At 49.8% G+C, this 24864-nt stretch overlaps 2 protein-coding genes across 4 annotated transcripts; one reads left to right on the plus strand and one right to left on the minus strand.

Annotated features, from left to right (window-relative positions):
• The first annotated feature begins 1015 nt into the window (after nucleotides 1–1015).
• Nucleotides 1016–2331, plus strand: HDHD3 (haloacid dehalogenase like hydrolase domain containing 3). Its single transcript, XM_040963062.1, has one exon. The coding sequence runs from the start codon at nucleotides 1098–1100 to the stop codon at nucleotides 1851–1853; it is 756 nt and encodes a 251-aa protein (XP_040818996.1). The 5' UTR covers nucleotides 1016–1097; the 3' UTR covers nucleotides 1854–2331.
• Nucleotides 2332–5844: 3513 nt separating this feature from the next.
• BSPRY (B-box and SPRY domain containing) lies at nucleotides 5845–23036 on the minus strand. 3 transcript variants are annotated; one of them, XM_040963464.1, is made up of 6 exons: nucleotides 22800–23036; nucleotides 18965–19063; nucleotides 14958–15188; nucleotides 13494–13519; nucleotides 7454–7578; nucleotides 5845–6427 (listed from the first exon to the last, which is right to left on the minus strand). In XM_040963464.1, the coding sequence occupies exons 1-6, from the start codon at nucleotides 23034–23036 to the stop codon at nucleotides 5901–5903; spliced, it is 1245 nt and encodes a 414-aa protein (XP_040819398.1). In that variant the 3' UTR covers nucleotides 5845–5900. The 3 variants fall into 3 exon arrangements, with proteins under 3 accessions (XP_040819398.1, XP_040819399.1, XP_040819401.1); XM_040963465.1 differs by having other exon boundaries at nucleotides 5896–6427; nucleotides 14943–15188; XM_040963467.1 differs by lacking the exon at nucleotides 7454–7578 and having other exon boundaries at nucleotides 6333–6427.
• Between the last annotated feature and the right edge of the window lie 1828 nt (nucleotides 23037–24864).

Below are 24864 nucleotides of genomic sequence, written 5' to 3' on the forward strand. Positions count from 1 at the left end.
CATTGTGCTTTGTCTGATAGCTGGATCTCACATTTCATCATCATCACCATCATCATCATTATTATTATTATTATTATTTTGAAAGGCAGAGTTGTAGAAGGAAGGGAGGGACGGAGAGAGAGAGATCCACAGTCCACTGGTTCACTCCTGAAATGGCACAGTGGCCGGAGCTGAGCCGATCTGAGGCTCAGAGCTTCATCAGGGTCTTTCATGTGCATTCAGGGGTCCAAGTATTTGGGGCCTTTTTGCTGCCTTCCCAAATCACAGGATGGGAACTGGATTGAAAGTGAATCAGGGACCCAGCGCAGTAACCTAGCAGCTGAATTCCTCGCCTTGCACATGCCAGGATCCCATGCAGGTGCCAGTTCGTGTCCTGCAGCCCTGCTTCCCATTCAGCTCCCTGCTTGTGGCCTGGGAAAGCAGTCGAGGACGGCCCAAAGCCATGGGACTCTACACCTGCACGGGAGACCCAGAAGAGGCTCCTGGCTCCCAGCTTCAGATCAGCTCAGCTCTGGCTGTTGTGGCCATGTAGGAAGTGAATCAGCGGACAAAAGATCCTTCTCTTTGTATCTCTTCCCTGTATATCTGCCTTTCCAATAAAAATAAATAATTCTTAAAAAAAAAAAAAAAGCGAAGCAGGTGCAACTGAAACTGGTGCCTATATAGGATGCCAGCATTGCAGGTGGTGAGGTAAGCCTTTATGCCCCTTCTCTGACCCTGCTCGTGTTCTTTCATGACTGTGAATGCCATGAGGTTGGAAATCTGTCCAGTTCTTCAGCCTCTGGTGCCTAGTGGTGCTCACAGACAGTTCATGGGATGTATGTGTCAGGTGTCAGCTCCCTTAGCCCAGTGTTTGGGGGGCTGGTGCCCTTTTGCCCCTCTTACCCAAGATGGGGATTCAGAGAGAGACCTTTTTAGGGGTCACGCAGTGGGTAGCACCATCATGGACCTCATCTCCCTGGCATCAGGGTGCCAGCAATGACGACCTCACTTGCTTTCTCTCGTTCAGGATCCTGTGCTGTGAAGACCTTCCCAAGTGGCAGTGAAGTGCCCCGTGCAGTTGAGCTGGCCTCTGTGCCACGGACTTGGCCTTCACCATGGCACACCGACTGCAAATCCGGCTGCTGACATGGGACGTGAAAGACACGTTGCTCAGGCTCCGCCGCCCCGTGGGAGAGGATTATGCTGCTAAGGCCCGAGCCCATGGGCTGAAGGTGGACGCTGCAGCCTTGGGACAAGCCTTCGGACAGGCATATAGGGCCCAGAGCCAGAGCTTCCCCAACTACGGCCTGAGCCAGGGCCTCACTTCCCACCGGTGGTGGCTAGATGTGGTCATGCAGACCTTTCGCCTGGCAGGTGTCCGGGATGCCCAGGCCATGACCACCATTGCGGAGCAGATGTATGAAGACTATACCAGCCCTGGCAACTGGCAGCTGTTGGAAGGGGCTGAGACTGCCTTGCGGGGCTGCCGCAAGCGGGGTCTGCAGCTGGCAGTGGTCTCCAACTTTGACCGGCGGCTGGAGGACATTCTGATAGGGATGGGCCTGAGGGAACATTTTGACTTTGTGCTGACCTCTGAGGCTGCCGGCCAGCCTAAGCCACACCCTCGGATTTTCCAGGAGGCCTTGCGACTTGCTCACGTGGAGCCGGCAGTGGCAGCCCACGTTGGGGACAGTTACCGCTGTGACTACCAGGGGGCTCGTGCAATAGGCATGCACAGCTTCCTGGTGCTTGGCCCAGAGCCCCTGGACCCCACGGTCAAGGCTTCTATCCCTGAAGAACACATCCTGCCCTCCCTGGCCTATCTCCTGCCTGCCCTTGACCGTCTGGAGGGGTCAACTCCAGGGCTGTGAGTCTGGCGAGGGCAGGGATGCAAGGCCCTTGGCGACTAGGAGCTCGTTCTTTCTTCAACACTTCTGCCCTCTGCTCCTCTCCCTGCAGCCTGCACAGTCTAGTCTGACTATAAACAGTAAGTGCCCACTACTTACCCTTTGATTCTGTTTGCTTATTCTCACACCTGCATTGCTCTTTCACCATGTGTCTCCCTCACCTCTCACAAGATCCACAAAGGGCCCAGCTAGCTTTGGAGCCAGGAATTGGCCAATTTGGTTTTAGCCACAAGGAGAGTCCTTTGATAAGGGATGATTTTTTAAACTCCCCCCAAAACCCAGACACTGTTAGAGCTGAAGCAGAAATCCTAAGAAAATGCACTCATTCAGCCCCCTGAGACACCATCCCCCTGGATGCTTTAAGTCAGGGCTCCTTGAAAAACTCAGGTTGGGGGCCTGGCACCATGGCCTAGCAGCTAAGTCCTTGCCTTGAACGTGCCAGGATCCCATATGGGCACCGGTTCTACTCCCAGCAGCTCCACTTCCCCTCCAGCTTCCTGTTTGTGGCCTGGGAAAGCAGTCGAGGACAGCCCAAAGCCTTGGGACCCTGCACCCATGTGGGAGACCTGGAAGAAGCTCCTGGCCCCTGGCTTCAGATCGGCACAGCACCGGCCATTGCGCTTACTTGGGCAGTGAATATCGGATGAGAGAGCTTCCTCTCTGTCTCCTCCTCTCTGTATATCTTTCCAATAAAAACAAATAAATCTTAAAAAAAAAAAAAACCTCAAGTTGCTGAAGCTGGACTATGTGGGGACCCTGTCCACAGCACCACAGTCTTGAGCAGGAGGTCTGAGACAATAGCACCCCAACACTGGTTGACTAGGCCTGCCCTTAACCTCAGTATAGGCATACGTAACCCTCCGAGCTACTAAGGGGTAAAAGTGTGATGCCCCCACTTTACAAATGAGTGAGCTAGTTTCAGACCTCCAGAGCCCATTGGCCTGACCGCAGGTTTCCCACAAAGCTCCCTGTCACCTGAGACAGTGGAAATCCTAGGACAAGGAAAGACACCAAGGGAGGAGGACTGGAGCCTAGGGTGGATAGCTGGAATGTCAGGTAGGGAGAGCAAAGAGATTAAAGGCACAGGTTAGATTTTTGCAATTACATTTATTTTCCTCCCTTCCTTTTAAATTACTTATTTATTTTAATATTATGTACATATTTGAGAGGGATGCATGCCCTTGTGGTCTCTGGTTAGGGTGGATCAAGGTATGGACAAATGTTTCAGTTTTTCTTTTTTTTTTTTCTCCTGTGTCTACAGTAGGGAAGGGGAGGGGATCACTCCTTGCTGTCAGCATCCAGGGATGGAAGACAGTCATTTGACGACACCTTAGAAACCCTGATGTGGGGAATTGTTCTACAAGTGTTACTTGAGTAGTTTTGATAGATCTGAGATGTCCTTGGCTTCACTGCACAAGGACTGAGAGAATCCTTCCAAGGTCTGTTGGCTGATCAAGTCTACCTTAGTGCATCCACAGACCCAGGAACATGTTGCAGAGCTTGGCCAGGAGAGTGGTCCAACCTGTTCTGCTCTCCAACCTCTGCTGAGGCACTCCGTGTCCTCTGCTATCCTAGATGAGCTGGTTGTCATGTCCCCCTGTGTGCATCTGGGCAAACTCCACTGGACAGGTGCCAGCAACTGCCTGCCTCTCTCCCCTTCACACACCTACTTAGTGTCTGTTGGACATGTGTACCTTGCCCAGTACCAGGCACAGGGGATATCATGGGATAAAAGCAACACAGGCACATACTGTGTATATTTTGGGGCCAGCAGCCAGGAGAAAACCTGGTGTGGACCCTGACCTAGGGATGGGCACAGGGGTAGGATGCTGAGAGGGCAGAGGGGTGACGGAGGACATTTCTATAGTAGGCCCCTGAACTGTAGACCAAAGGTCACTAGAGGGGTGGGAGGGACTGGGCTGGTGACTTGGAGAGGAGTATGGCATGGAGGTCTTCAGATGGCCAATTAGAAGAGTTTGACTTTGATCCCAACTGCTGGGCTGTGGCTGCCCAGGCAAAGGCAAGGAATATGCATTCAGACTTGACCAAACCCCTGTTGGTCTGTCTGCTTGACACCCAGCCCAGTGATACAGTAATTTTAGAGTATCACACAGTGAGGACACTGGTCATAAGTTGTGTGGTCTCAGCTGCCAGGGCCTCCAAGGTCACTTCAGCCAAAGTGGCTGTTAATAGGCACTCTTTATTTTCATTGTTTATTTGGGAAGCGGAGAGACAGACTTATCCTCCATGCACTGGCTCACTTCCTACATGTGCACAACAGCTGAGGCTAGGTCAGGTCAAAGCCAGGAGCCTAGCACACAATCCCGGTCTTCCATGTTAGTGGTGGGATGAGTCCCTGTTGCTTCCCAGGGTATACATTAGCAAGAAGCAGGGATCAGGGATGGAGCCAGGGCTGAAATCCCAGGCACTTCAACATGGGATGCGAGCATCCATTCTGTAACCACAGTGCCAAGCTCTCCCAAGTCCTGTGGACTATGGCTATTTGTCCAGTATTTCAAAGAAATGACTGTGCAGATGCAAATCAGGATTGTTTTCAGTTTTTATCTCTCAAGATCTTTATCCTTGGCCACTCTGGGTCTGTGTTCCTGCATGGAGACAAGTGATGGAGGCACAATAATGATTGTCCCCATCTGGGCACTCAGTCAGTGACCACTGACCCTGCCAGCTTTACATTGTGACCTCTCCAGATTAAATAATGGTTTTCGTTTTCTTTCTTTGATTCTTTTCAATTTGTTTATTTGAGAGACATAATAACAGAGAGAAAACAGGGAGACATCTCTTTGCTGGTTCACTCCCCAGATGGCCATACCACCCAGGTGTGGGCTAGGAATGACATCTGAGTGAGTGTCTCAGCTGGGTAGCAGAGACCCACATACCTGGGTCATTACCTGCTGCCTTCCCAGGTCCCTAAGCAGGAAGTCTGGAAGCACAGCAGCAGAGACTTGCATTCTGTTAAGGGGTGCAGGTGTCACAAACTGTGCTTCACCTGCTATACCATGACACCAGCCCCACACGGAGGCTTTCAAATTGCTGTGAGTCTCCCCTACTCACCCTTCAAAAGTGGGGAGGGCTCTGGCCCTCACCCTCTTGAACCCAGGAACCTGAGGCTGTAGGTGATGTTGCCATTGAACAAAGTTCCTGGATAAAAGTTGGAAGACCACTATTCCAGGGTGCATTTAAAAAAAAAAAAAAAACCTTTAAATTACACCTATAATTCCTAAGGCCAGTCTGTAACTGTCTGGCTTGCAGTGCTTGCCTGAGGTCTCCACTCAGCTTCTACTGGGGAAAATTATCCCTGGGGTCCCAGGCTGAAGCTCAGCTGCCAGGTCAGGGGCACATGCTGCTGGGTGAGCATGCAGAGGACATTATCTCCCAAGCCAGTCCTGTGTCCAGGAACAGCCCCTTTCAAATTGTTCTTGTGAGCTAGAGCATGTCATGCAAACAGCGAGAAGCACTGAAAAAGCCTCAGGCTTCTGCTGGACAACCTCTTCTGTGTGCTGATGCTGGGGCAGGGGCTCAAGGCAGTGCTTCCCCTGGGCCCAGCATGTACAGCCAGTCACTGCGCACCCACCCAGCCAGCCCTCCACCCTTCCATCCATCCATCCATCCATCCACCCACCAATCTACCCATTCACTCACTACATTTTTACTGTGCACTCTACATATCAGGCACCTTGCTGGATGCCAGAGATCAAGTTGTTGACAAGACACCCTCGGGTGGGGGTGGGGGGAGCAGGCTCATACTGAATTTGGAAGACTGAGGCCCAGGAAGTAGCAGATTCCCCTCCAGGCACCCAGCACTTAAGCATCGTACCTGGTTCTGCCACTTCCTTGCCCCTCCCAGAGCTAACCAGTGGGCATGACCTTTATCCCGTTGCTACACACCCTGCTCCTCCCCGCCCCAACCCCCACACATACATGCACCCTTAGGGAAAGAAAGGTGCCTGAAAGGGTGTGGCAATGAGGAGCTGGCCTCTCTGTGACCAGAGGTCAGTGCACGAGGGAAATGTTCTGGTCCGCCACCGCGAAGACAGGGAAGAGGGGCGTGGGGAAGGAAGCGCGGTGGGTGTAGAGTACTGCCCCTGATGCCGGCTCGTAGAAGAGCAGCTCATGTGCCTGCAGGTCCAGCAGCACGCCCAGCTGGGCCGGGCCCCGCAGCAGCTCCAGGGGCTCATGCTGCCCATTGTGGGAGAAGCGGAAGTCCCGGTCATAGCGGGAGAAGACCCAGGAGAAGGTGTTGTAGCCCAGGCGGCAGTCACTGCCAGAACCCTTGCGGGGCAGCTGGCCCGAGGCCACGCCCACCTTATAGGCACAGCTGCTCTGCACATTCACCACCCAGGCGTGCAGGCCGGCATGGAAGGAGGTGGCAGCCAGTGCGTTGGGCCAATGGTCAAAGCGCTCCGGGCCATCTGCACAGGCCTTGGACTTCTTGGTGCTGAAGGTCAGGGTCCTTCGGTCATCTGACAGTTGCAGGAAGGGGCTGACAGTCCTCTCATCAATCCGTATGTCCTCTGTGCCTGCCAGAAGGAATTCTCAGAGTTTCCCAGGGCCCTCCACTCAGCCCTGACGTTGCCCAGCCAGGATAGCAATTGCTGGCACGGTGTCAACCTCAGGCAAAGCAATAGCTTTCTCTGAGCCTCAGTCTCCTTGTCTGTGAAATGGGGACCAAAATAGGACTTGGGGCAGTGTGGCCATGAAAACTAAACAAAACAGCACGTGGGATGTGCCTAGCATATCATAAGTATTCTATAAACTTACTGACCTCACCTGGAAACTCTGATAAGTTTCAAGAAATAACGCCCACACAGAAGTGAGTTGTCCAAGATTACCCACTGAGTTAGTGGCAGGATCTGAATGAAGGTCCGTTTTGTTGCTACATCTAGCACTGGTCATACCGCTTTCTAGCTGGTCTTATCTGGACCCTCCAGACTACTCCTGGGGATAGAGGAATCCCTGGAGGCTGGGAAGCATGCGATAAGCACCTGCCAATCATAAACCAAGAGGAGAACTGGCAGGCACCATCTGACACGGGAGTCTGGTGTAAGCTCAAGCTTGCATCACAATTTTAAGACCAGGTAGGGGAAAGGTTAAAACGGAGAAAAAGAGAATCCACTTGCTAACCCCACCTTTCTTAGAATTGTGCCAAGTGGGAATTCCTGGACACAGGAGGCTAGGCCATGGTCCCCTTGGTAGCCCCTGCGTGCTGCACAGAGCCAAGCCCACAATCGGCTGGCCCCAGTCCATGTTTGCTAAATAAACAAAAAAGGGGACTCTGGGCAGCTTCATTCTGGAAAGAGAAACTTGAGATTTCTCAGAAACAATCCAGGGCTGTCCCAGTAAGGCAGGATGGGCAGCAGGTGTGACTGACACAACAAGCTGGCTCTGAGAGGTGAAGAACTTGGCCAGTTTCCTAGCCCGACTGGGCAGAGCCATGGCCCACTCACCTGCCTGCATTCCAGCAGCACTGGGGCCCAGCAGGACCCAGCAGCACACCCCAGCCAGACAGATAGGAGCCCACTCACTCTTACTGGAGCTTGGCTAACCTGACAGCGATCCTAGAACGGCTGTGGCCCAGAGCTGGGTCAGCAGAGGGCTCTGGGTGCACTTCTCGTTAAAGTTTAACTTCTCCGACTCCTGGGGATCCAAAATGCCCTCTGCTTCTTCGGACCTAAGGCAGGAGAAAAACCCGAGTAAGGAAGGTTCTAGAAATATATCTGGATCAGGACCACTGCACCAGCCTCAACATATTATATATATATTTTTTTTTGTATTTTTTTTATTATATTTTAACAATCTTTACCTAGTCAACCGGGGTTATATTATATATATATATATATTTTTTTTTTTTAAGATTTATTTTATTTTTATTGGAAAGGCGGATATACAGAGAGGAGAGACAGAGAGGAAGATCTTCCGTCCGATGATTCACTGCCCAAGTGAGCGCTACAGCCAATCCAAAGCCGGGAACCAGGCACCTCTTCCGGGTCTCCCACGCGGGTGCAGGGTCCCAAAGCTTTGGGCCGTCCTCGACTGCTTTCCCGGGCCACAGGCAGAGAGCTGGATGGGAAGCGGGGCTGCCGGGATTAGAACCGGCGCCCATATGGGATCCTGGGCGTGCAAGGCGAGGACCTTAACCACTGCACCATTGCGCCGGGCCCTATATTATATATTTTTAACAATTAAATTTGAAACAACAAAAGAGCAAAAAAAGGGGGAGGAGGTAATGTTGGGTACAACAGGTTAAGCAGCTTGCAACACCAGCAAGAATGCCACCTGAATCCCAGCTACTCCACTTTCCATCCGGCTTCCTGCGGAGCACTGAGGAAGGCAGCAGGAGATGCCCCAAGTACTTGTGCGCTTGCCTCCCATGCGGGAGACCCCAATGGAGCTGATGCCTCCTGGTTTCCTACAACCCAACCCAGACTTGGCTGTTGTGGTCATTTGGAGAGTGAACCTACAGATCAAAGCTTTTCTCTCTCCTTTTACCCACCTTCCCCGTCAAATAAATAAGTAGTTTAAAAAAAAAAAATCTTTGTGGCAGATACTCACTTTATATCCCTTTGTGGTTTCATTTCACATGAAGGAAAGAAATGGATGGTGCCTATACTCCAGCCTCAGTGCCTGGTTCCAGCTCTGCTACAAACCAATTGAGGGGCACTGGTAAGCTGCTTCCCCCACAAAGATGTAGCTTCCAGCTTCAACGCTGGCATCAAGTTAATACTTCGCCCTGTAAGGCACCAGTCTGCTTCACTGGAATTCAGGCTGGTGGGGGGTGCACACAAGAGATGCCCACCTTCCCTCTGAGCTCACACACTCTACTCCCCAGCATCCCATGTGGCAGGCAATCTGGTACCCCTTTGGTGGATGCAGGATTTTACTTATATTTTCTTCCCCACTGTACTTGAAAGGCAGAGACAGAGACAAAGAGATATATCTTCCATCCGCTGGTTCACTCCCCAATGTCTACCCCAGCAGGATCTGGACCAGGCCACATCCAGAAGCCAAAAGCTCAATCTGGGTCTCCCAGGTGGGTAGAGGCAACTCTAATACTTGAGCCACCACCATTGCTTCCCAAAGTGTGCATTAGCAGGAAGTCATAATGGGAAGTGAGGCCAGGACTTGAGGCTAGGCAGTCTGTTAGGAGATGCAAACAGCTCATGTGATGTCCTAACTACCATGCCACATGCCCACTTCGTCATAGAACCAGTCAGCCCACTGACATAGGAACTGGTAAAGAACCTTCTCCCCATTTCTAAGCCCAAAAGCAGCTTTGAGATCATGCAGTAGTTCAATACACTCTCCCAATCTCATGACTGTTGGCAAATGAATGGGAGGGCAGAGGGTAGGTGGGGCATGTCCCCTGATGCATGCAAGTTCTTTGCAAGACTGACACCAACTGTCCCAGCTTGGGAAGGCAGAATGAGGTGAACAAAGCCATGATCAGGCCCAGGAACAAAAGGTACTTTATGATTAGGACAGGAAAGAGTCTGTTAGGATCTTCTCTAAGCAGAGAGGCCTGCGAGGCCCCAGCCAAAAGGTCAGAAGGAAAGAGGAGCTACTGGCAACAGTGCCAAGTGTTCATCCAGGGCACATTCAAGACTTAGTTCAGACACCAGACTCTCCAAGAACCAGCTGATCTGACTACCCTAGGCTGCAGAAGAGGAAACTGGACTCTGAAGGAGTGGAGTGAGGTGGGGCTTGCACACAGCAGGGCCCGGCTGGGATCAGGATGCTCCCGTCTGCAGCAGGATGCTTCGGACGCCAGAGCTGAGCCCAGCTGGAGATGTGGACACAACACCAGAGCCAACAAAGGCATTTCTCAGGTTGACAAGTGAGCTTCCAGCCAGAAGGGGCTTGACAACTTCTGAACACAGCCACGGGCACAAAGAACTATAGACTTGAACTCTACTCATGGTTTTGTTGAGACTGGTAAAGGACTTGGCAGTTGTCAGACAACACTGTAAGGATTTTTGGATGGAGCAAATGAATGATGTAGTAATGCTGGGTTATCATTGTAAAAGAAGAAAATGTCAAGTATTGAATGGGAGAAAGCAAAGGGAAGGCCCTTTGGTGTTTGATGGGAATGTTAAAGTTGTGATGCAAGCTTGTGTATAAGCAGGTTGCACACACAGATATCCTTCCTAGTATGGATTGCCGTCCACCAAAAAGGTCTGAAAGCAAGGCACATCGGTAGCAATACTGATATTGAACATTTACAATACCCAGGTCTTGGTGTCCACACATCATTCTCCATTAGAGGAACCAAGACCTCCAAAGAAACAGCTGATTCCAGGGACGGGGCAGTAAAAGAATAAACGGAATAAATGGGGCATGGAATATCTTCTTGTGCTGGAGAACACACAAATGCCCAAAGAATGATGGGGACCCGCCAAAAAGAAAATGATGCAGCTGGAAGGGGGCTGGCCAAATCTTGGGTAGTATGGACAAAAAATAGCAGTGACAGTTCATAATGCACTGAATAAAATAAGAACTTGCAAGTCTGTGTTAACATCACATAAATGAATGGACAAGCAAGCAAATAAACAAATGAATAAGTCAGGTAGGAATTATGAATGGATGCTAAACTATTGGGTGAAAGTTTAAAGGAGAACAGGAATATATGCCCACAAGTATCTGCTCACAAATTGTTCATTCCTTGTCAGAAGGGAACTATAACTTGATAGTGAAGAAATCTGGTAACCACTACCTTATTTGTGTAATCAAAATTAACATCCATGAGGGCCTAGAAGTGATATCCTGGGCCTCCAGGGCCCCCAAATAGGGTAAACAGGAAATATCATTTATGAGGTATTCTTACCAAAAATATCTACCCTGAATCCAATCATGAGCTTATAGCCACCTGTTAAAACAGTAGAGAATAGCCCAAAGCCTTGGGACCCTGAACCTGTGAGGGAGACCTGGAAGAAGCTCCTGGTTCCTGGCTTCAGATCAGCTCAGCTCCAGCTGTCGCAGCCACTTGGGAAGTGAACCAGCAGATGGAAGATCTTTCTCCCTGTCTCTCCTTCTCTCTGTAAATCTGACTTTCCAATAAAAATAAATAAGTCTTTTAAATTTTTTTTTCATGAATTATATGCTCCATTGACATCAGAGTAGGTCTTTGCTCTTAGGAAATACAAGCTAAAGTATTTATAGATATTATTTCCTGCTTTGTGCAAATTATCTTCAAATTGGCCAGAAAAAATAAGGTCTTGTCTTATACGTACTAGAGAAAGAGAGTACATATACACTAGACAGAGAATATACACCAAAGGGATTGTGGGAAAATATCAACAAATATTCTATTCTATTTCAACTTAAAGCTCATTACATTCTCATTGGAATTTTTCTATATATTTGAAATATTTTAAAATTAAAAAATTAAAGAGCAGCTTTAAAAAAGACAATCAGCTCAACTTGATATTTAAGAGGGACTGTGCTAGAGGAAGATGATGAAGCCAAGAGGCCAAGAGCAGGTGTGCAGAAACAGGGAAGGATCTTCGTGGAAGGAATCGGGAGCGAGCCAACCTGGTCTTAGCAGTGGATAATGCAATCGGTGTGGACACACCCACACTGTGGACCGGTTCACAAATCCTTGGCAGGGGAGGGAAACCAAAAGATGTCCAAGAAAGCATACAAATCTACAAACCAACAGGTGTAAAACTACCTCATCTGTGTTAAAAAAAATTGTTCAATTTATTTGAAAGGCAGAATCTCTCTTTCACACACACATGCACAGATCTTCCATGTGGTGATTCACTCACCAAATGCTGGTAACAGAGGGACTGGGACTACACCAGGCTGCAACCAGGGCCTTGAACTTCCATCAGGTCTCCCTTGTGGGCAGCAGGGACCCAAGTACCTGAGCTGTAATCTGCCACCTCCTGGGATGTCTTAGCATGAAGCTCGATTGGAAGTGGAGGAGCTGGGATTCTCAACAGCCACTCCACGTGCGAGGAGGGTTTCCCAAGTGGCTACTTAATCACTGTGCCACAATGCCCACCTTTTGAAAACAGTTTTAAAGAGACAAAATTCTACACACCCTCCAATGAATAATAAATAGGAAAGTCCGCAAAATACATGTTTATTGGGCCCGGCGCGGTGGCGCAAGTGGTTAAAGGTCCTCGCCTTGCATGCCCGGGATCCCATATGGGCGCCGGTTCTAATCCCGGCAGCCCCGCTTCCCTTCCAGCTCCCTGCCTGTGGCCTGGGAAAGCAGTCGAGGACGGCCCAAAGCTTTGGGAACCTGCACCCGCATGGGAGACCCGGAAGAGGCTCCTGGCTTCGGATTGGCATAGTATCGGCCCGTTGCGCTCACTTGGGGAGTGAATCATCGGACGGAAGATCTTCCTCTCTGTCTCTCCTCTCTGTATATCCGCCTTTCCAATAAAAAAATAATAAAAATAAATCTTAAAAAAAAATACATGTTTATTAAAGCCAGTCATCTATAAAATGGCTTTATGGATGAAGGAAAGAGACTCATTTCTCATTAAAAATAGTTTTATACTTTCCCATGCACATGTACTGTTACTGAGATATAAATACTACATAAAATAAATAAATAAGAATAAATCATGTCCCCTGAGTACAGCTCTGAAATCTCTCACAGAAGCTTTGAGAAGCTAACTCCTTCGCCTGGGAAATCGCACCCTCTTGGCTATTTCCTTAGGCCCTTGTTCTCAGCCTTTCAGAACCCAAGTAGAAACTGGTGAAATTCTTTTATTATTGAATAATTAAAGTAGAAATTTTGGCCAGGAATCACTTGGAGTACCTGTATTCTCTATCTCTGTGCCTGGGGTTCAAGTCCTAGCTTCTGATTGAGCTTCCTGCTAATGTGTACCCTGGGAGGCAACAAGTGATGGCTCAAGAAATTAAGTCCCTGCTAGCTACATGAGACCCAAACTGAGTTCCTGGCTTCAACATGGCCTGACTCTAGCTGTTGCAGACATTTGGAGGATACAGGGTCCTAAGACTTTGAGCCATCCTCTACTGCTCTCCCAGACCACTAGCAGGGAGCTAGATGGGAAGAGCAGCAGCCAAGACACGAACTGGCATTCATATGGGATCCCAACGCTTGCAAGGTAAGGACTTAGCTACTGAGCCATCACACCAGGCCCAAAAATAAATTTCTAATAAAAAATTTAGTCATAGAGACTTAAATTCAAAGAGGATTCCATCAGACAGCAGGATGTGATGTTTAGGAGATAGTACTGGGATGGTTGTCAGATGGATCAGGGCTTACATAAAGTCCCCTCCCCTCTTTGAGCCTCAATATTCAACATTCTCCCCTATAGTTGGGACTGAGAAAACCCTCAGACAAGGTAACTACATCTTTGAATAGGATGACGTTTCAGAAAGTCTGTGGCAAGCCTCTGTGAATGTTTATTTCCCCTAACCTTCATGCAGGTCTGACACAGTTCTCCAAGCCAGGAAGGCCCCATTCACTGGACTGGGCTCGGAGAAGCCACACAGCTGCATGCCCTGAGATTCCTCCCAGAAGCAGCGAGGCCTGGGTAAACTGGGTGGAGGCCAGGTGACCCTGTGACTGCCCAAGCAAGTCGCTTTTCAAGAGGGGGCTGTACTCACCTCTCAAAAATGTCCTGCTCCTTCTCCTGGAAGAAAAGAGAATAAAGTCAGTTTTAACATCAGAACCCCAACAGATAGGCACGATTTATAAAGTGTCGAAGGCTTCATGCGGACACAGATCTAGAGCGAAAACTTCTCTTCTTTAAGTGTCAGCTTAAAGCTTGTGGCTCTTTCTTTATACACACACACACAACCTGTAACATATTCAGAATAAGTCCTGGCCTCCAGGGTTCCCCTTATCCCCACTTCAGAGTTGACCCTTGTGTGCCTAAAGTTTCCCCACCCCAAAGTCTGCCAGCTCCCGAATGGTGGAGGCTCTTTCTGTCTTCCACTGGGACCACCCCAGTGTTGGGGACAGGATGCACTCTGTACGCCAAAGCTGGATGATGAAATGGATGTACAATCTAGGGCACTCATGGAAACAGCCCGACTTGAAAACACAGTGGGATGGCTTGGTTATTCCATGCTTGTGTACCTCTGCTTGGCTCTTTACTGTCCAATCAAAACTGGACATACCTGCCCATTTGGAAGACCCTGGAAGGCTATGTACTGGGCATTGCTGGCTGGCAGGATTAAGGATGAGCTCTATGTTGTCACACTGGAGACATCGCCAGCAGCCCTGGGTATGCTCCTGTCTGCCTCCTCCTGAACTCATTCCGCCTCCCCACTTCCCTGTACACAACTATTCTTATCTTTTGGTATCAGTTTCTACATGACTTCATCCAAGAAGCTCTCCTGATTCCCCACTCCCTACATCTGGAAGACTTTAGATATGAGACATGCATCTGCTCGCTGTTGCAAGAATACTGTCATTGGGTCCCCAAAAGATCACAGATCTCTTACTTCCCTGCACTGTGTTATAGAAGAAATTGTTTGATAGCTATGAAAGCATGGTAAGGAAATTTTGTTGAACACCATCATGACAGGTACAAAAACCACTGAGACAGGGCCTTGCATCTATATAGGGATTTGAGTTCAAATCTGAAAACAGAATGGACAAAAGGAAATGAATACCCGAAGAGCAGGTGGTAGCGGGGAGAAGGTGGCAGTAGATGGAAATTACTCAGAGGAAATATCAGGGGAAAGGAGACTCTGGCTAAAGTGACCCAGCAGGAATCTTGCTGAAGACAGACTGACGAGCTCAGCCATGTCCTGGGGCTTGAGAGGATGAGGAAGCTGAGCAGATAAGAAAGAGATTAGATCCTGAAGCTAGGGGTTCTGGCTAGAGAATTTAGCAGAGGACTCTGCTAAAATTAGATTTGGCAAAGAAGTGCACAGATGGTTTGGTCTCAAGAGAAGGTTCAACTCAAGTTTGGGCAAATAGAGAATTTTTGTCACTGTGTCCAAAAAAAAGGCATCAAATGCCTCTTTGGTTCTTTCTCCTACCACAAACATGTCAACATTTTCAAACTTTTATGGAGGCAGCTGGCTAGCTGGGCCAGCCCTCACCCGTGTCTGACTTACGATCAGCTGGAGGTCATCCAGATGAGTGAGCATGCCCACCAGGCTGGTGCGGATAGAGTCAAGCTTCTGCAGAGCCTCGGTCCAGTGAACTCGCTGCGTCAGGATGCTCTGGTGGGCTCGCTCCTCTTCACCATGCACCTGTTCCAGCAATCGCTGCTCCTCACTCTCGCACAGACTCCGCACCAGACTCAACCGCTGGATAACCACTTCCCTCGCAGCACTGGCCATGCTCTGACAAGGGATAAAATGAAAAGCTGAGGCCTGCTAAAGCCACAGCTAACATCAGGAGGATTTGCAATCAGTGGGAAGGTGTTCTGAAATCTATTAGCAATGTCTACCATGGGTACAGTCAGGGAAGTTACAGAACTTAAGCCATTCTTGAACATCCCAGTCCTAAGGTATTCCCACACATGATGTAGGTTTAAAAACGTCTGAGATCTAGATGCCAGGTGGTATCTCACAGAGCTTAGTAACAGAACGGAAGGGCTGGGAAGGGCTTAGTGAATCACTAGAATCACCTGCTTATTTCACCTTTGGAAGAACCAAGACCAATGGACCACAATCAAAGAGTCACAGAATTGTGGGGCAGAAAATCCTAAAAACTCATCCCCATCTACTGGAACTGTGCCAAGAGTGGTCCAATTGATATTTCACCATGTATAGGAACCCAAAACTCATTCACTCTTTTTTTTAAAAAAAAAGAGATTTATTTATTTATATTAGAAAGGCAGATTAACAGAGAGGGGAAACAGAGAGAAAGATCTTCCATCTGCTGGTTCATTCCCCAAGTAGCTACAACAGCTAGAGCTGAGCTGATCTGAAGCCAGAGCCAGGAACTTCTTCTGGGTCTCCCACACAGTTTCAGGGTCCCAAGGCTTTGAACCATCCTCTATTGCCTTCCCATGCCACAAGCAGGGAGGTTGATGGGAAGTGGGGCAGCAAAGACACTGACATCCATATGGGATCCTGGCACTTGCAATGCAAAGATTTAGCCACTGAACCATTGAATCTCCCCACTGCCCGCCGGCCCCCCAAAAATGATTTCTAACATTGTTCATTCAAAAGGGTTCCACTGGGGCTGGTGTTGTGGCATCATTCCATTAAACTTCCACCTGCCTGTGACACCAATGTTCTCCAAAGGTTCCAGTTGGATTTCTAGCTGCTCCACTTTTGATCCAGCTCCCTGATAATGTGCCCAGAGAAGCAATGGAAGTTGGCCCAAATGTTTGGGCCCTGGTACTCACATAGGAGACACGGAAGAAGCTCTGGGTTCCTGGCTTCAGCCTGGCACGGCCCAGCCCACCTTGGCCTTTTGGGGAGCGAGCTAGTGGATGAAAGATCCTCTTTCTCCCTGTCTCTTCTCCTTTTTCTGTAACTCTGTCTTTCCAATAAATAAAAAAAAAAGTAAATCTTTTTAAAAAGAGTTCCATGGTGGGAACAGGAGAGATATAGAATCAATTCTCAGCCAATACGTATGAAAATTCTGTAACAAAAAAAAAAAAAAAATTTTTTTTGACCCAGTGAAAAATCATTTGGTAGTGCTCACATGGCAAGCCAGTGCCAGAGCTGGGACTAGAACCCAATTCTTGCCTTTCCACCCAGCACTATTCTACTACCTCAGATGCCAGCTACTAATGATCATCCCATAGATATCTGTAAGGCATCTGTACTTGCACTTGTGGCAAACAGGACAGGCTAAAACTGCTTTCCTCATGTCAGCGAATCAAGGATGGACAGCCATGCTCCCTGTGTCCTGTCCCTTAGGACTGCTTGACACAGCTCAGGAGACAGTGCTCACTGCTTTACAGAAGAAATGGGGATAGTGTGCCCTAGGGAAGCGACTGAGCAGAGGCCTTGGCGCAGTAGCCTTCTGCCTAATGTCCTCTCCTGGCACATGCCAGGATCCCATATGGGTGCCAATTCGTGTCCCGGCTGCTCTACTTCTCTTCCAGCTCCCTGCTTGTGGCCTGGGAAAGCAGTGGAGGACAGCCCAAAGCCTTGGAATCCTGCACCATGTGGGAGACCCCGAGGAGGTTCCTGGCTTCAGATCAGCTTAGCTCCAGCTGTTGCAACCAATTTATCTGAGGAGTGAGCCAGCAAACGGAAGATCGTTCTCTCTGTAATTCTGACTTCCCAGTAAAAAAAAAAAAAAAAAAAAAAAAAGTAAAATCTTTAAAAAGTTAAAAAAGGAGTGAGTAGGGAAGTCAATGATTGATGAACTCACTTGGGTCCAAACCATGCTCATCTCCCACTGGGATTCTTATAAGTGGCTTCCTAACTGGCTTGCCGCCTTCACCTCTGAAGCCTGTGGCAGTTGTCAGCACTGCATCTCACTCTGTTTAGACATTTCCAGCAGCTTTCTTTCAAACCCCGAAGAAAAGGCCAGATCCTTTGTGGCCAATGTGTCCACAACCCAGCTCTCTGCTCTCTTACTGTCTTCCCAGCGGTCTGTGTTCACCTCACAGACCTCCTGGCTGCTCCTTCAACATGCCAGTTCCACTCCTAACCTTAGGGCTCCTACGCTTGCCATTTCTTTTTTCTGGAACATTCTTCCCCTACATGGGTGGTCCATTCCCTCATCTCCTAGCTCTCTGTGCAGAAATCAACATTGATGAGGTCATTCCTGACTACAGGCATGTAAGTGCAACCGCAGTGCTCAACATGTCCAATTGCCCTTCCTGTTTTATCCTATCCCCTAGTAGGTATCATCCTCCCCTCTGACACTGCATATGGTTTATTTATTATGATCTCTCTTCCCTGATAAGAATACAAGAATACAATAGGGGCCGGTGGCTAAGGTCCTCGCCTTGAACACGCCAGGATCCCATATGCGCGCTGGTTCTAATCCCGGCAGCTCCACTTCCCATCCAGCTCCCTGCTCGTGGCCTGGGAAAGCAGTCGAGGATGGCCCAAAGCCTTGGGACCCTGCACCCACATGGGAGACCCGGAAGAAGTTCCTGGTTCCCTGCTTCAGATCAGCGCCGTTGAGCTCACTTGGGGAGTGAATCATCGTTTGGAAGATCTTCCTCTCAGTCTCTCCTCCTCTCTGTATATCTGACTTTGTAATAAAAATAAATAAATCTTAAAAAAAAAAAAAAAGAAAAAAAAAAACAAGAATCTTCATGTGTTTGGGCAACAGTGCCCAGCTCATGATAGGTGCTCAAGAAGGCCTTGTTTAAAAAAAAAAAGGTAGCTGATGAGCCTGGGCGCTATAGCCTAGTGGCTAAAGTCCTTGCCTTTGCATGCACCAGGATCCCATAGGGGTGCTGGTTCATATCCCAGCTGCTCTTCCTCCCTTCCAGCTCCCTGCTTGTGGCCTGGGAAAGTAGTTGAGGATGGCCTAAAGCCTTGGGACCCTGTACTCATGTGGGAGACATAGAAGAAGCTCCTGGCTCCTGGCTTCAGATCAGCTCAGCTCCACCCATTGTGGCCACTTGGGGAGTGAATCAGCAGATTTCTGTCTCTTTTCTCTCTGCAAATCTGCCTTTCCAATAAAAATAAATAGTTTTTTCTAAACGAGGGCAAGCAGTGGTAATGAGTCCATGGAATAAAGATCAGAGTGGGATGCAGCAAGAAGCTGCCAGAAGCTCCAGGTCATAGAACTGACTTTGTCAGGAGGCCGAGGGGACTCAACTCATCTCCCCAGGACCCATTTTCCCATCTGTAAACAGGACTGTTACTGCCACTTATGGCAGGGGCTTGCCATAAAGCACAAAATAGTGAGATGGTGCCAGAAGTCTGTTACCCTTCTTAATCCAAACTACCCAAGAAAGTCACTTCCTGGAAGAATCTTTTTCTGGACCCGGTTCAATACTAGGAACAAGCCCAGAAGGTAAAATGGATACTTGGCGAGATGGGAAACCGTCCTTCCTGGACACTAGGCTTGCTGGTAGCCCAAGAAGTCTGTGAGGTTGAGAAGGGAGCCTGATTTGTTCCAGCTCCTGAGGCTGGGATCATATCAAGGGAGGAAACCCACAGGAGAGGGAAGGGGAGAGGAGAGGAATTACCACTGCTCTCTGGTTCTTCCCCGGCAGGACCTCGGCCACATACTTGGTTATGCTGGCACTCTGTAACTGCAGCCTCTCGCACTGGTCCACGATCTTGTTCTGCAACACAAATAACACGCATCTTGGTCCATGTGAATTGCCATCCCTCCAGTCCAATGCTTCTTTCCTTTTACCCCACCTGAGGCGGCCATTCCCAGAGCCACCTCCCAGAGCTCACCACTCTCAGAAACAAACCTACCTCCCAACTCTTCATGTCAAGAACTGCATGCCCTTGCAGCTCAGTGTCTCTAGGATTCCCACTGCAACCACGCTTCAGCTCAGCTGGGGTCACCAACACTGAGCTGTCCAGCATTCCCCCCTTTTGTGCCCTCACTTCCTTCCTTCCTTTTTTATTTTTTTAAAGATCTCTTTCTTTTTTTGAAAGGGCAAATTTACACAGAGAAGGAGAGACAAAGATTTTCCATCTGCTGGTTTACTCCCCAAGGAGCTGCAATGGCCAGAAAGGGCCAATTTGAAGCCAGGAGCCAGGAGCTTCTTCTGGGTCTCCCAGGTAGAATCCCAGCGCATGCAAGGTGAGGATTTAGCCACTGAGCCATTACGCCAGGCCCTCTCACTTCCTTCCTCATCCCGAGATTGCCAGGGCCATCAATCTAACTACTTCCTTGCATACACTTCCAACCTTCCCTCATCTCCAGCTCCCTAACTCTCCACACCCACACAGGAGCAGAAGGACCTTCCAAACAGTTCTCCCAGTTCATGACACAGCATCATCAATCATCAACCTGTTACCCAGTGCCAAACGTCAGAGTCTCTCCAACCTCACCCATCAGCAAGACCTATCAGTGCTATCTCCAAAGTTTCTCTCTCTCTCTCCCTCTCTCCCCCCCACCCGCTCTCACCCCCCCCCCAAAGGCTCCCAACACACTCGCAGGGAGATCAGATTTTTACTCAAAGCAACAGGGTCCCACTCTGCCTGCTTATACAATGTCTCTCCATACTGACCTTTTTTCTTTTCCTTTTTTTTTTTTAATATGTATTTCTTTTTATTGCAAAGTCAGATATACAGAGAGGAAGGAGGACAGACAGAGAGGAAGATCATCCACCTGATGATTCACTCCCCAAGTGGCCGCAACAGCTAGTGCTGCGCCGATCCGAAGCAGGGAACCAGGAGCCTCTTCCAGGTCTCCCATGCAGGTGCAGGGTCCCAAGGCTTTGGGCCGTCCTCCACTGCTTTCCCAGGCCACAAGCAGGGAGCTGGATGGGAAGCGGGGCTGCCAGGACATGAACTGCGCCTATATGGGATCCCAGCGCATTCCAGGTGAGAACTTAAGCTGCTAGGACACCGCACCGGCACATTGTTCCAGTTTCTTAAATACACCAGACTTTTCCTGACCCAAGCTTTGCCTCTGCTGTGCCTTCTGTCTCTCTCTCTCTCTGTGGCCCCTTCACTGTAATCAGATATTCTCCCCTTCTGAGAGGCTTTTCCTAACCTTCCTCAGCCCTTGATCTTTTGCTCACTTTATTCTTCCTCCCTGGTACTTCTAACTACCCATTATGTTTGTTCACTGACTTGTGTCTCTGTCTCCCCACCAGCCGGGACACTGTGACTTTGATTTGTTCACTGTGGCCTTCTGCCTAGAAGAGTGCTCCTGCACATAGAAGGCCCTGAACAAATATTTGTTGAATGAATGAGCAGTCACCACCATGGCCCTAAGACGTTCAGCAGTTTTCAGAGCAGCTGGCGTCACACACAATCACACAGAAGTTTCAGCAATGGGAAGGCTGAGGCCCAAGCAGAAATGACTTCTCTGGGAGTATGACAAGGCCCCTGTTTTCCCATTCCAAGTCCTGCCGAGCAGCAGCCCCACCACGATTGCCCCTGAGAGATCTGCCTCAGTTCCATCTGCCAAAAGGCACCTCAGCTACCTCTTCCAGGAAATCTCCCTAAACACTCCCCTTCCCCTTCGTCTTCCACATCACAGGTTCAAACACAAAGTCACAGAGTTGAATGGAAGCTGGAATCAACACACACCATATAACTGAGACCAAGGGCCCAGCGCACTAGCCTAGTGGTTAAAGTCCTGCCCTTGCAAGCACCAGGATCCCATATGGGTGCTCGCTCTGATCCTGGCAGCCCTGTTTCCTGTCCAGCTCCCTGCTTGTGGCCTGGGAAAGCAGTAGAGGACAGCCCAAAGCCTTGGGACCCTGTGCTCACATGGGCCTCCAGAGGATACTCCTGGCTCCTAGCTTCGGTTCAGCTCAGCACTGGCCATTATAGCCACTTGGGGAGTGAACCAGCAAATGGAAAATCTTCCTCTCTGTCTCTCCCCCTCTCTGTATATCTGACTTTGCAATAAAAATAAATAAATCTTAAAAAAAAAAAAACTGAGCGATCGAGCCGAGACCATTCTCTGCAAGACCATACGGCAAGCATCCAGAAGGTTAGCTAAGCAGTGGAACTGGCGCTGTTTTGGTCTGGGTCCATAAAGCTCTTGCCCTGGGGCGAACTATCTTTTTTTGGCTGGAGGTACAAGGAAGAAGAAGAATGCAGAAGATATGATCTAATGTAAACCAGAGAGGGGTAGTCCTCAGCTCCCTTGCAGCCCAGGAGATAACATGCTTTGGGCCTCTGTGGGGACTTAAGGCAGCCTCCTGGGAATACATTCCAGAACAACCATCAGGACCGACACGCTGCACCGCCCAGACCTAGCTCCACGGCGGCAGCGTTCAGGAAACTCCCAATCCCAACTCCAATGCTTCCTCCCTCCAACCACGGAAGCAAAGAGGGCAGCTTTCTCTTACTCAGGCAACAACTCTGCCGCCTGAACACTAGAAATCCTGGCGGAGTCACTGCCTGTCTCCCATCCTGAGCCTCGGTTTCCTGGTCCATAAAATGACACAGACAAGATCTACTTCAAAGGCTTTGGGATTTGCCAAGTTTCTGCCCCTTATGCAAGCTGATTACACCACCCTACACAGGCTGGTGTTTATAATGACTGTTATTGATAGTACTAATGACAGGTAGGACCAAGCTGGAGCTTTACGTTCGCTGATAACTGAGTCCCTCCTAACTCCAGCACCCCATCTAAGGTGGTGTTTACTGCAGTCCTGTCTGAATCCCTCCAGGCCCCCTTGGGGGCGAGGGGCCCCCAGGCACACAACAGGATTCGACTCTGGGGTATGGTTGATAAAAAGAAGCCCTTTTTAGCAAATGCCAAGGAAATCCGGGGGAGGGGAAGGGCATTGCAAGAGAAAGCACCAGGCTGACCTGGACTCTGCTCCCCCTCCACAGGTCCAGCCTGGAGCATGGTCATGGCCAAAGCCGAAAGCAAAAAGGATGAAAAAGATCCATCACCTTGCCTGGAAGCCTGGGCTGCGGGGTTGAGGAGTGAGGAGGGTCCTGTTGGGGAGACCGTGAGGGCATGTCTGGCGGACCTGGAGCAACTCAATTGGTTACTGCCCCAGGCCAGGCTCAGCTCCCACACTCGGAGCCACAGCAGGAATCCTCTGGACCACTACGGGTTAAACCGCATTTTGCCCATTATCTTACAAGTCTAACAAGATAAGTGCTGCTATTATTAATATCCCCAAACACTGAAACCAATGAGTCACGTGCCTCGTGCCTCGCGAGGAAGCTAGAAGGAAGAGGGATTCGAACTCAGGATCGGTCTAACTCCAGAGGCCACACCCTCAACCGTCTGGTTCTCCGGCCAAGGCCACTGAGGAGCCGACACCAGCTTCCCAATGTCCCTGCCAATCACCCCTCCCCAGGCTGCCTGGCGCGCCCCTCGGTTCCAAGCCACTAGTCTTTCTTCCCACACCCGCGCCCGCTCACCCGCAGCTCCTCCGCGCGCTCCTCGGCTGGACGGATGCGGTGTCCCTGGCAGCGGCCGCCCAACCCCGCGCAGGCGGCGCACACCGGCCGCCGCTCGGAGCTGCAGAACCAGCTCAGAGGCTGCCCGTGCTGGGGGCAGAGCGGTCCAGGCTCAGACCCAGGCCCGGGTCCTGGTTCCGACCCCGGTCCCGGCCCAGGCTCCGGCTCCAGCGGCAGCCCCGCACCCTCCGCGGACATGGCTGAGACCCGGGCGCTGCTCGCTCCACCTGTCGCAGGTGGCTACTGGGCGGGGCTTCCTTGACCCCGCCCCTGGGCCCCGCCGGGTGCGCCAGCGCGCGCCCTAGCACCTCACTGGCCCGCACCCAGCCCCGCACCCCGGCCCGGAGCCGCCGTGATCCTGTCAGCTTCATCAGTCTCTTGGACTCTTTAATGAGTTAAACCCCATGGCCCTCTTCTTTGTTTTATAACAAACACAAAACATCAAATACTGCAACCGCAGGAAACTTTATTAAGCACTTAACTTATTAAAAGTCAAACTTTGGCTAAGCGCTTGCAGGCATTTTCACAGCAGCCCTTTTTAACAGGCTGCTCCGACCAGTCCCTCAAGGTTAACACAGGCTGTCTGAGTTCAATCCCTTTCAGCTAGCTGCTCCCTTGGGAGATGAGTGTGTGCACCCCACAGGGTTGGGCTGAGGAGTAGGCGAGGTGGAGTCTCGTTTTTACAGAAATGATTTGCCAAGGTCACCGTTACTAACCGGTAGTGATGACATTCAGATCCAAGCAGTTGGACTAAGTTTACCATGATAAAACATTTTTAACTGCATATGGGAGTCAATGAGAAACATCTGCGTGAGCCTACTGGTCCAAAAGGATTTGCATCAAGATTGTTGAAATTTGAATATTTGGATTAAAAAGATAGTGCTATCCATAAAAAGTGATATATGTTTATTTTGAAGAAAAATAGAATATGTACGTATGTCCTGCTTCCCCAAGTGCTAAGCTATAACCGAGCTGTTCCAGGGTTTTTCCCACCAGAAGTCCCTGTACCAGGCTGAGCCCAGACTTCTGGGCAGCCAGTCCTAGCCAGCTGGGCCTGGGAGATGCCCACCGCTCTCCAACCTGTAGCTCTGGCACAGAATTGAGCAGAAAACTCAGCCAAAAGCAGAAGGGCCCAGGCCTTGAGTGTTGGAAAATGTTCTGAGAGAATGTTCTGAAACGGAACTGGACCCAGAGTCTGAAAGCAAAGCATTACAGCCTGTGATTCCAGGGGATTCAGGCACTTTGGCCCTGAAGCTCCTCTAAGCTGTAGACAGAGGGATGGCATCCCTTTCCTTCTCTGCCCCTTCAGCTTCAGCCTCCGAGGGGTAAGGGTAGCCCACAGCCCCCAGAGCTACCCTAGAGTGTATGCTGAGTAATGTCATCACTCGGTGGCAAAATGTCACCTCAGGTAAACTATTGCTTTGTATGACTAGAGGGAAGACACTGCGTAAGAAGCTCATGCGATCCTTCCCGTTATACCACGTAGAGCTAAGGACCTGTGTTGGGCTGCTGAGTCCTTCTGCATCTCAGATATCTCGCCTCTAACATGGGGTAGGGAGAAGCATACCGTGGATTACGCCACTGCTTGGTACCCCTACATTCTGTATCAGAATACTGAATCCCAGCTACTCTGTACTTCTAATACAGCTCCCTGCTGCTACATCCTGGGAGGCAGTGGAAAATGGCCCAAATACTTGGGTTCCTGCCATCCACATTGTGGACATGGGGGGAGTGAACCAGCAGATGGAAATTTGTCTCTCTTTCTCTGTTGCTCTTTTGAATACGTAAACAGAAGCATTAAAGAGAAAATAGTTTTCTAGTGCATTCCAGCAGGAAAGCAATGACCTCCTCTGGGGTAGGGGTAGATATAGTTCAGTAATTAGAGATTGTAGTTGGAGTGTTTTGTTTTGTTTTGTTTTTTCCTTAAGGATTGAAGAACTATTAAAGCTTGGGACAAAACCAAAACAAACAGGAGATAGGAAACCTCAATGGGGGGGGGGGGCTGTTAGAGCAGCAGGCCTCGCAC

The sequence above is a fragment of the Ochotona curzoniae genome, unplaced genomic scaffold, assembly GCF_017591425.1.
Source record: "Ochotona curzoniae isolate NIBS_2020 unplaced genomic scaffold, NIBS_Ocur_1.0 scaffold_3208, whole genome shotgun sequence".
NCBI classification, from domain to species: domain Eukaryota; kingdom Metazoa; phylum Chordata; class Mammalia; order Lagomorpha; family Ochotonidae; genus Ochotona; species Ochotona curzoniae.

Bases quoted from the DNA above. Each gene is read 5' to 3' on its own strand.
- BSPRY (XM_040963465.1), bottom strand. From the start codon at position 23,036: ATGTCCGCGGAGGGTGCGGGGCTGCCGCTGGAGCCGGAGCCTGGGCCG. The intron at 7,579-13,493 runs GTGAGTACAGCC...CTCCTGCCTTAG, and splicing joins GAGCAGGACATTTTTGAGAG to GTCCGAAGAAGCAGAGGGCA. The intron at 6,428-7,453 runs GTTAGCCAAGCT...TCCTTCTGGCAG, and splicing joins CGTTCTAGGATCGCTGTCAG to GCACAGAGGACATACGGATT.
- HDHD3 (XM_040963062.1), top strand. From the start codon at position 1,098: ATGGCACACCGACTGCAAATCCGGCTGCTGACATGGGACGTGAAAGAC.